Source organism: Tubulanus polymorphus, chromosome 3 (assembly GCF_964204645.1).
Source record: "Tubulanus polymorphus chromosome 3, tnTubPoly1.2, whole genome shotgun sequence".
Classification (NCBI taxonomy): Eukaryota; Metazoa; Nemertea; class Palaeonemertea; order Tubulaniformes; family Tubulanidae; genus Tubulanus; species Tubulanus polymorphus.
Window position 1 is genome coordinate 20621618 of NC_134027.1, and position 11127 is coordinate 20632744.

Below are 11127 nucleotides of genomic sequence, written 5' to 3' on the forward strand. Positions count from 1 at the left end.
TAGTAGCGTGACGACCGTCTGATAATGATTCTTAACGACCAATTGTTTATCGAAACTTTATAGCGGATAAATAAACAATATAAACACAAGGTATTTCCGTGATATTTTGAATTTATTCGTAGTTCATATTTAGCGCCATTCTCGCGAGATTATCAACAACCCGGAAATAAAATCCAAGCCCATCGCCAAACCCCTGTGCCTGAACCAGTAACGCCAACAGCGTGCCTGGACCAGCTCTGGGTGTGTGTCACTTCACAGCTGTTTTTAGTATAAACACAAACATTGCCACGTGCCGTCTCACTACTGATCGACGATTGGTCAACAATGACGTATTGCCTGAACGTAAGCGTCTGATTGGCCGGTACCCAGAACGGGAAGCAGCTCAAACAAGTCACATGATCGACTAAACCATAACAAACAAAATGGCCGAGCAAGCGATCGAGGTTGGGGCGGAAAATCTCTCCGTGAATACCCCGGAATCGGGGCCTCCCGATGAAGACAACGAGCCGAAAACGAAGAAAATGAAGTTTGAACCGGCCTGCAGCGAATCAGATTCGAAACTTGAAGATCGATTGAACGGTATACTCAGATGCACCGTCTGTTTAGATTTGCCCCGTGTTTCTATGTACCAAGTAAGTTTAACCTCTCTAAAAATATAGCCCTGCGGCTGCAATACGGTGCACGATAAACCATTTGCTTTGGCAAGCAACCCGACCCTCCAACTTCTCATTCATTGAAGTCCCTCATACTTGGTTAAATCGGACGGCCCGAAAACTCGTGAAGCCAGGATGGCCGGGCCTGGGCGAAAATAATTCTGGCTAAATAATTTTCACACACAGCCCAGTCTGGTGGCAGTGTGGTTGTCTCCACATAAGATCTCTGTCACTCTACGATCCTTGTAACCAACGAACCAGACTCAAATTCATGTGACTTTAGCCGAGCGTAGTTCGGTCTGCATTTTGTCTGTGTTTAAACATCTTCAACCGTCAAGGGATTCAAACCCACTATGCTAAAGCCATTCCACGATTCCCTTGACCTCATGAGGCATTGGAGTCGTTACTAGCCGACCAGAATCATGTCGTACCAATCACAGCGCTTGCAACAAACGGCATAAGCTTCTGTTGGTTTTCCCGTTTAAATGAGACAGCAAACTTTTTTCGGAACAAGGAAGTATTTCGCAAGTTGATATAGGCCTATGACGTCATGGGCAAAAGCGCCGGTAATGAAATCGCGCGTTGGCCTTTCTGAACCTTCCCCCAATTTCGTAGGTTGATAGTGCAGTATCCACGAATACAGTTCACACATGGTTCCTACAGCCCCTCAAATCCCTCTAAAACCCCTTTAATTGCTGTGTACACTCTGGATTGGCATTTTATACTGCATTGTCATGTTGGCCAGATTAGTTTAAACAATGGTCATAAGTGGGCAATATGCCTTTAGTTATCATTTCCAAGTGTCCTGACTTACTTATTCAATCATTTTGGAGGGCTTATTTGTTTGCAAAGAATCAATTAGACATATCTATCCAGGAGTTTAGAAACAGTTACTTGAAGTTCCTAGTTGAGCTGGACCTGTGAGTTAGAGTTAACTCTTGAGTTTAAGTTAGCCTAGTTCATACTCAATGAGTTAACTCATAGTCAAATCTTAACTCAGAACTGTGGAATTGGACCCTGAATGTCAAAGTTATTCTTACAAAATGCCGAAATCAAATGTTCATTTTGTGACCAGATAGTTTTCTGGCAGCTTATCGTGGAAAGAAGGCTCTGCAGTCACGATAGGCCTCCAACCCTAGATGAGTTCTTTCACTCAAAACAAAAGTCAACAGTTAAATTGAATTAGTATCAAATATAGTTGAATTTAATAAGGTTATTCATAGGCGCCTAAATGTATTTTAAAGATTTTTAGCCCACTTGGGACTTTAGTCCCAGCGGGCTATTGCGTTCACTTTTCGTCCGTCGTCCGTCGTAGCGTTCGTCCGTCCGTAGACGGAATCCAGTTATTTTGGGAAGTTTTGAAGACGCTTCAAGGTAATGTCTTGATATTTGGTTTTTACATGTATCTACCCTAGACACATCTTCAGCCCAAAAACTGGCCCTGTCAGATTCAAGATGGCCGGCTGGCAGCCATTGTTGTTCGCCAAAATCAGCACTTTTTACACATTTTTGAAGTTTTTGAGGGAAATTTTGAAGACGCTTTGATCAATTACCTTGGTCTTTCGGATATATGTGAATCCCCCCAGGGCCCATCAACATAACAAAAATTGGGTCGGTCGGACTCAAGATGGCCGTCCTATGACCTTTTTAGTGCCCAAAAATGTTAATTTTGGCCCGAATTCTGAGTCCTGTAGCTTCCTACTGGTTTGCCATTTCTCATTGCAATTTGTGATGGGTATTCTATGGAAAGGGATGTTTTATACCTGGGACAGGTATTTTTCATCAGCCAATTATGACGCAATTGGCGGCCATCTTTGTGTCACCAGTAGGCCTACTCATTCGTAAGTGGGAAAAAGTTTTTCCACATTATATTGATACCTAAGCGTATTTTGCTACCACAATCAATAAGAAAGTTGTAGCTAATAACGTGTTCTATGATTGTGGTGAGTTTCAAGGTAATTGGATTTCGTATATGGCCACCAGGGGGCGTTGAATAATACAATATCTTAGCATTTCTTTATTATATTCGTACCTATGCATATTTTGTAACCACAATCAATTGGAAAGTTGTAGCTCATGACATCACCTATGATTGTTGCGAGTTTTAAGGACATTAGTTTTTCTATATGGTCACCAGGGGGCGTTGAATAGTAGAATAACTTAGTATTTGCTTATTATATTGGTACCTAGGCATATTTTGTTACCATGATCAATTGCAAAGTTGTAGTTCATGACATGTTCTATGATTGTGGTGAGTTTCGAGGTCATTGGGTTTTGAATATGGTCACCAGGGGGCGTTGAATAGTAGAATGACTTAGTATTTCCATATTAGATTGGTAACGAGGCATATTTTGTTATCACAATCAATTACAAAACCGTAGCTGCTGACATGTTCTATGATTGTGGTGAGTTTCAAGGTCGTTGGTTTTTGTAAATGGTCACCAGGGGGCGTTGAATATTGAAATTGTTAGATTGTTGAGCATTTGAAACCACTTCCCAAGTGGGCATGGTGTCCCTGGACCCCTAGTTTTAAATTTATTTTGTTTGCGATAGTGTACGAATGGTCATCTTATGTGCGCGGGATGTTTCGCTCATCTGCTCGCCGATGCCAGACTCAATGACGAAACGTCTACGTGTCCGAATTGCCGGTGCGAAATCAGCAAGAATTTATGCTCGAGGAATCTAGCTGCGGAGAAAGCCGTATCGGAATTACCAGCTGAGTGTCGATTCTGTTCAGACCAGTTGCCGAGGCACATGTTAGAAAATCACGAAGGAGAGAAATGTCTCGAAAGGTACGTAATTACTTTAATCCGTGTGAGGGCATCTTCACCCGTCAAGGGATTCGAACCCCACTAGGCTAAAGTCGTTCCCCGAACCCCTTGAGCTTGCGAGTCGTTGGAGTCATTACTAGCCGACCAGAATCCTGTCATACCAATCACGGCGCTTGTAACAAATGACATTAGTTGGAATTCCCGTTGGACCAATCGGTGTACATTTTACCGAACAAGGAAGTATTTCGCAAATCGATATATGACGTTCATAGTTTGTAGTGGTTAGACTACACCTAGAAGAGTACAGTTGGGACCGGGATTTTTTTAACCTATCAGGCCTTAATAGGAACATAGTAGTCTTTTTGGTGGCCAACAAGTTCAAATCCCTGCAGGGGACAAATATTTCAGAGCCTTGCGATGCCACCAGGCTCAAATCATGAGGGAACAAATGTGAGGGAGGAATGTGGCAGTCTCACATCAAGTTCAAATCACTATCCAGCAAGAATGTGATTGTCTCACGATGCCATTATGTTCAGTTGTGCCTAGGCCTGTAGCCCTCCATATCAGGGTAGAGGCTTATTTTCATGCAAGTGGACATAGTTTGGTCCTGGGAGCAATTTTACAGTTTCTAGCTTATTTTGCGTGAAAATTTTACCTTTTTTTCGTACAATTTTTCCTCGAATTAAGCTGCAGAAATGACAAAAACTATTTTTCTAATGAGTGAATCTTTTGAAATCTTTGTTCCTTTTATGCCCCATCCTCCTTCTGCAGGAATTGGAACCTGATCACGGCATCACTAGACTCAGCCAGGGCACATACCCCTGCCACACTAGACTGGTTGCACAGGTTTACCACACGAAAACTTGCGGCACCAATTAGACTGCTCATTGTATAATCGCTGAGGAAAATTTCAAGAGAAGAACTAAGGGAAAACCCGGGTTGAATAATACAGGATATTGATTGGTTAATAATGACATCACCTAAGCTGCACTCGGTGTAGTGTGGCACGGTTTCGTACCGTGGCAATGTCGATGACGTCAGATTCAATTCCCCACGGGGGACGGATGTTGAAGCCCGCACTGAATACAAGTTTAACTTAATGTGTTTTCTTGTACAAGCCAATATTTTACATTCACCAGGTTGACCAATTGCGAATACGACAAAATTGGATGTCCGTGGCGTGGGCCGTACCACGAATTGAAGCAACACGCTGAACAATGCACTCACCCGAAAAAAACTGGTGCCGAAATTATGGAATCATTGAACGTTCGAGATTTAAAACGAGCAGAAGAAATGAAAGTATATAATAAAATACACAGCATGTTATCGTATGAAAAGATCACATTTGTCGGTAAGATCATTGACGTCTATAGAGCGAGTGCCAAACTCAGATCAGTAATTCGACACATTTTATCATTCGTTCAATATCCAGACTTCACATGTCTTCACATGTTTCTAGATGTGGCTCCAAGCTAAAGATTGGTATCTGTTAGGAGAAAATGTAGACCCACCTTACTCTTGTAAATAGGTTGAAAACCAGGAACCGGTGGCACACCAAATTGCCAGGAGGGGTTCGAACCTGGGTTTCTGATCATAACTGTTCAACTGTGGAACTATCCATCCAGAAATTACCAGAATACTTGCCCTGATCAAAGTCTATCAACTTGTCGATAATTACTCGCCTGCCAGAGGTACCCGTAATTCTTGCGGGTAAAACAGGATTGTTGACAAACTTGAAAAGTAGAAGGGCATTTCTTGAAACCTGCTCAAGCGATAGTAGTGGTAGCCTTGATGCTGCAATAATACATTCGATATGAGCCTATAAGTACCGGTAATGAAGTTTAGATCAATTTTAAATAAAATTGAACTAGGTTTTTAGGCTTCCAAATTCAAACTTACTCTTAGTGTATGGTTTTTGATTCAAACTTTAAAGCGTAAAAATAATTGAAGCAATGGTAACCAGGGTCCCTATGACTCTCGATTCCTTAAAAACTCCTAAAAAACTGTCACAGGGATATTGAAAGTGAAGCAGACAATTCGTTGAAATTTGAAATTACGGTATGTCCTTTGAAAGCTCCTTTTTCCAGGAATGACAGATCTGTGGGGAGTGGGACCCTGGTAACCAGCAAATCTGGCACATCCCCATGGAATCCTTGCTTGCCACAGTCGTTACCTTCTCATTGACCCTCCTTGTCCTATCGCGCTATTTCAGATTTACAACTGCGACCTTACCGCACCGACGATTTCATAACGAAGCTGTTTTACGAGACGAGTCGATTTTCGGCGTTCAACTGGCAGTGGGTGATCAAAGCGCGCGTGAACGACGACATGAAAAATCCGGCGTTGTCGACGAAACGCTCGCTGACGTATCAGCTGATTTTGAAGAGCCGCGTCGCGAATCCGTTCGACGTGCACTACCTCATCGTTCAGGGACCGTACGGCGAAATGAACGTCATGCCGGCGATCTATAAAAGCCGGTTTTCGAACGAGAACTTCGAGTCGGATTACGAGCCGTTGCCGATCGGCGATTCACTTGAATGTAATAAGTTGCTAGCGGCGAAAACGATCAATTTACGTTTGATAATGTTCCAGATCCAAAGCTAGTTCATTCTTCGACCGTCACGATTGTTGCGAGATTCGTTGATTATTCGTGTTTTAAGATTTTTCTGAAACCGGTATATTTTATGTGACGGCAAGCCTTCAGTTGGAGTCTTCAAAGAATTTTCAATTTCAATATTTTACTCGCCGCTAACCAATTCGGTTTTTTTCTAGCCGGGTCAAAGGCTAAAATAATTTTAAAATTATATACTTAATCTTGATTACCGGACTTTCATAACCTATCTGTACTAGGATCATTGATATAGATGGCGCTGTCTTTATCGTAATATTCTTTCTTGTGGGAATCGACCAATGCAATAAGTACCGCTATTGCGCAGCCTGAAACCACCCACTTGAGAGATTCAATATTGTAGTGTGAAGTTTGATGAAAATCACTTTTCGAGTGTGGTGATGAAATGACTTATGTTTGGTGTTTGATGTCCATTTCTTGATTCATTTTCGATTAAAAATGTCTGGGGGCTAGGTCTTGCCAATCATAGATATTGCAAGATCAAATGTCTGACGATAACGGGTCTAGGCAGTACAGTAGACGCCGCTCCAAAGTTGGATCTTTTAGGATCGTAAAAATGTCCGACTTGAGCAATATCTGAGTTGGATTTCTATGTATTTCATAAGAAATATTACAAAAAATATTTCAACGACTCATATCATCTAAAAATTTACCAATTTACTGTGACACAGTGACTCAAGACTGATGTTAAGGTTTATTGAATGCGCCTATTTTTGGGCTTGTCTGAGTAAAACGTATAAGCCTACAAAAAATTCATAAAGCACTTTTATGAATTTGGTTATGACCCATTTCCTATGGTATATATTTGTAGATGTATATACGCTGTAAACTCTGCTTGCCTTGGATCTTGGGGACCAATAAATTTTGTGCAATGCAAGCGAATTCCAGGACACCAGTTACCCTAATTTCAGGACGGTCAGAATGGGAAATTGTATCGGCAATACATACAATAGATCCAAGGCAATTGGCTCTGTGGCAAGTGGGGTCTACTGTACAATTAGATTGTACTGTTCATATTCATTTCTTTGATAAAACAGCTTATTGTTATCTACATACTTCAGGCGACTCTATCTTATCTTGCCAACATTTTCATATAGCTAATGAAAAAACTGGCAATTATTTGTATATAGGACCAATTCTAATGCAGGTATTCCCAGTTATTCGGAACTTTATCTCCATTCCTTTAATCTTTGATATCTTTCAGAGGGTGGCTGTCTAGACTTTAGGACCTCGTCTGAGACATTCATGAATGAAAATAGACTAACGCTTAGACTTTTAATAACACTTTGCAATAATTTGGTGTGTGGTTCCTACAGTATAGGGAAAGAAAAGGAAACTTGGGACTTCAAAATATTATTCTTCTGTTTTGAAATATTTGAATTAATTTGTGTCCAATCTCGAAAATATTTGGAAAACTCATTTCATACTTCACGTAGCATAGTTCTGCCATGGCAACTTTTTCCAGAAATTTTTTTTTTGAAAATCACCTTTATCAACCAGTCAACATTAAACTGATTTCTAGTTAGAATAATTAGGTTAAAATGTTGACATCCCTGTAGTTCTGGATAATAGTGTTGATAGATGAGTAATATGTATAAGACTTCGAGTCCATTTGTTAGTTCACTTTGAATTTAGAATGTCTCTGTGAAGTCCTGAAAACACGCGTGAAGTCTCAATGATAGAACATTGGAAGAATGGTGATACACAGTGTCAAATATCTGGGGTTCAGGTCCAGGCAGTGAAATGATATCTGTACCAACTTGCCTAGAACTATTTTGTTTTGTTATAACTTATTGTTCATATTCTCAGATGGACAACGACCGCTTTAAGAGCTTTTTTCTGTGTACTATCACTGCAGGTTTATAACTGTAGTGCGAATGTATCCAATTCAGGTCACTTCTATAGTACGTGGTTGATTATCTAGTCTTTAGTAGGCGATGTTTTGTTAGTTGCGTTGATCGTAATGCATCCAATTAAATTCTATAGAAGTTTAGTAGATTAGTTCATATTACCATTGGTTTGTTTCTTATTGTTCGCAACTATGTATGTATTTTACACTAGTCACATAAATTTGTTTACTTGCCCTATTTTTAATGCTATTTTATCTGATGTGAAGGCTTTTAGACCTGGTTCTACAGTTGTCAGTTAAGTCAGGCACAGATCCAGGGGGTCATGCACAAAACCCACAAATCTTTTAGTTGTCCAATTTATTGCCTGATTATATGGAATCGTATCTCTTACATAAATTGGTAGAATAAAGTTTTCTAGTAATTGGAAATGTAGTAAAATGCAGCGCTCCACGAATATTCAAATACGATGCCTTAATTGCTAATGTGCCTCTGAATATGCTTTTTCAATGATCAAAAATGCCCTCTATAGCCGCCATCACTCTGAGACGATTTGGCCCTGGCCAAATTTGTATGGATCAGACCCGAGCCAAATTCGGCCCGCCCCTAATTAGAGAGTGCGTTTACGTGCAAATCACTCACTCGATACTAAATGCTCAAACAAAGTGAAGTGGGTCATTTCCGGTACCAGTTGCAATTCAAACGCAATCATTTGTCTCGTGCTAGAATTTGGCTCGGGCCTGATCTGATGTTTTTTGTCGGGCCAAATTTGATTTTGGCACTCGTGTGAACAGTTTTCCTGGGCCAAAAACACTTGTGTGATCGCGGCTGATATGCCACAAGTCCTACATGTCAAAAGTAGGATCCGCCAATGTAAGTCATTGGTGAAGTTTGACTTTCAGTTTGGACCTGTATGCACCCTACTTACATCTTCAAACAAAATCTAGCTCGTGACATGTTCTTAAATTGTGGTGAGTTTCAAGGTCATTGGTTTCTGTATATTTTCACCAGGGGGCGTTGAATAGCGGAATCAAATATCATTACCATTTATTTTGACGTTGGCATATTTTTGAAATTATAGCTCATTACGTGTTCATCTCAGGGACATTGCAGTTTCTGTATGCTTAATTCTGTGCCAGGGGTTGTTGAATTCGGTAATTGTCGGATTGTATAGCATTTCACCAAATGGGCATGGTGTCCCTTGACCCCTTGTAATCATAATACCAGAGTCAAACTTAACCGAGAAGTGTAGAACTGGGTCCTTTTTTTATTGAAATCGAAAAAGCCTATATCTATTCTACTGTTTCTTTTATCTTAGTCGAATTTTTCGAATTGTTCGTGATTTTGTAAATTTTTGTTCATTGAAATATTGAAATTATTTTATGCGACCATTTATTTCTAAAGCGGCAGCCATTTGTACATATTTTTGATTGCCTCTGATTCACTTAGAAAGATTTTGTCAATTTCAAGTTGTGTTTTAATTATTCTTACCATGTACTTTAGTTGTTATACATTGAAATTCTCTATGAAATCGAATTAGATATCTTTGTCTTTTATTTATACAGTTAGACTTGTATCGAAAATGAATATTTGGTAAAGAGACTTCTTTATGTATTTTACTTTTATGCTGGTATCAATTTTCAGCCTGGAGCCACCCCTTCAGACATTCACCGTTTTTTTAATTCCAGATTTCGATATTCAGTCAACCCCCGATATACCGCCCTACCATATACCGCCACCCCCAGGTTTTCTCAATGTACATTTCAATACAAAGTGATACTAAAACACCCCCGATATACCGCCATACTCTCTATACCTCCAAAATCGTTCCGCAGCGACGTGGGCAGTATATCGGGGGCTGACTGTAGTGCCAAGATTAAATGATCCATGTCTGGAATCTTCTGTATCAAATGCTTTTTGATTGATTCTAATTGAATGTGTGTGTAAGATCATCATAAACTTTGAACCTGCCATATTTGTTGTGATTGTCTGATTGATAATTGGTGATTATACACAAGACTAGGTCAAAACCAACTTTGAGGACACCAGATCTATGACCAACAGCACCTGGTTTCTAGGGACTATCATCCGATTACCAATATAGAATTTATCATTAAACTGATTTTAACAATTTTTTCCTTCTTTAAGTACAGATCCGGGATATCGAATGATGAGTCAAATAAGTCTTACACATTTAAGACAAGGTTTTTGGTTTGTTATACAATGTTCCATGTCTATATTTAATTACGGGTTACTGGAATATAACTGGAATATTTCTAGATATTCTGACTATGGATGTAAACTCTAGATGCAAGAAGCAGTAGATAGCTCAAGACTGTATATGCGCGTCGAAACTTGTTGGAACATTTCAAGTAGAAAGATTCATCTTTTGTGTTTTGAGTGTTTTGCTTCGTGAGGCAAATTCCTACTTGGGTGTGATGAAAGTCCTCATCCAACTCGAGCAGAGATTTAGCATCGTACGTCTCTGCTACAGTTTATATGGCAGAAGTCTCCGAGGATGCTAGATCGAGGCCCAGCATGAGAGAGTACATTTCGAATGTATGAAATCTTCCCCAGTCTATTAAGACTGATCATGGACGTATGACAGGGTAAATTAGATTATACATCCATGGACTGATGAAAATTTTGTTAAAGCACCTCTAGGCAGTCTTAATAAAAGCATGTGTTAATACGATTGATAGAACACTATATCCGTGTTGACGCGATGTAGAGAGAAACCCACAATTATAACGAAAAAGTCCGAAAATGAAACTTCGAGATAGTAGTTTATTTCAACGTTTCGACTATATCCTAATAGTCATCTTCAGGAATAATGAAGATGCTGAAGATGACTATAAGAATATAGTCGAAACGTTGAAATAAACTACTATCTTGAAGTTTCATTTTCGGACTTTTTCGTTATAATTGTGGGATTCTCTCTACATGTGTTAATACCTTTCCATAGGGGTGGATCCAAGAATTTTGAATAGGGGCCCAAAACATCCGATGCCTAATTGTATACACGTATATACTTGGTACACGACCTCAAGCCTCTTACTGGGGTTTGAAAAGTTTGCGCGGTATCTGTAACTTTCTTAAGCCAGGTTTTGAAAATGTTATCTTGGCAAAAATAGGGGCCCGCTTAAGTGAACCACCCCCCCCCCCCTCCCTCGGATCCGCCCCAATAAAATTGTCCTGTGTCTGTATTATACGATGGTTCATTTTCG

The 11127-nt window shown here is 40.0% G+C and overlaps 1 protein-coding gene across 2 annotated transcripts; it reads left to right on the forward strand.

The window, feature by feature from the left end:
* The first annotated feature begins 429 nt into the window (after nt 1-429).
* Nucleotides 430-10648, forward strand: LOC141902338 (zinc finger TRAF-type-containing protein 1-B-like). Of its 2 annotated transcripts, none has more exons than XM_074790013.1 (4): nt 430-632; nt 3207-3445; nt 4564-4775; nt 7258-10648. In XM_074790013.1, exons 1-4 carry the CDS (start codon nt 522-524, stop codon nt 7566-7568), a joined length of 873 nt encoding a protein of 290 aa, XP_074646114.1. In that variant the 5' UTR covers nt 430-521; the 3' UTR covers nt 7569-10648. The 2 variants fall into 2 exon arrangements, with proteins under 2 accessions (XP_074646114.1, XP_074646113.1); XM_074790012.1 differs by lacking the exon at nt 7258-10648 and adding an exon at nt 5637-6128.
* The last annotated feature ends 479 nt before the right edge of the window (nt 10649-11127 follow it).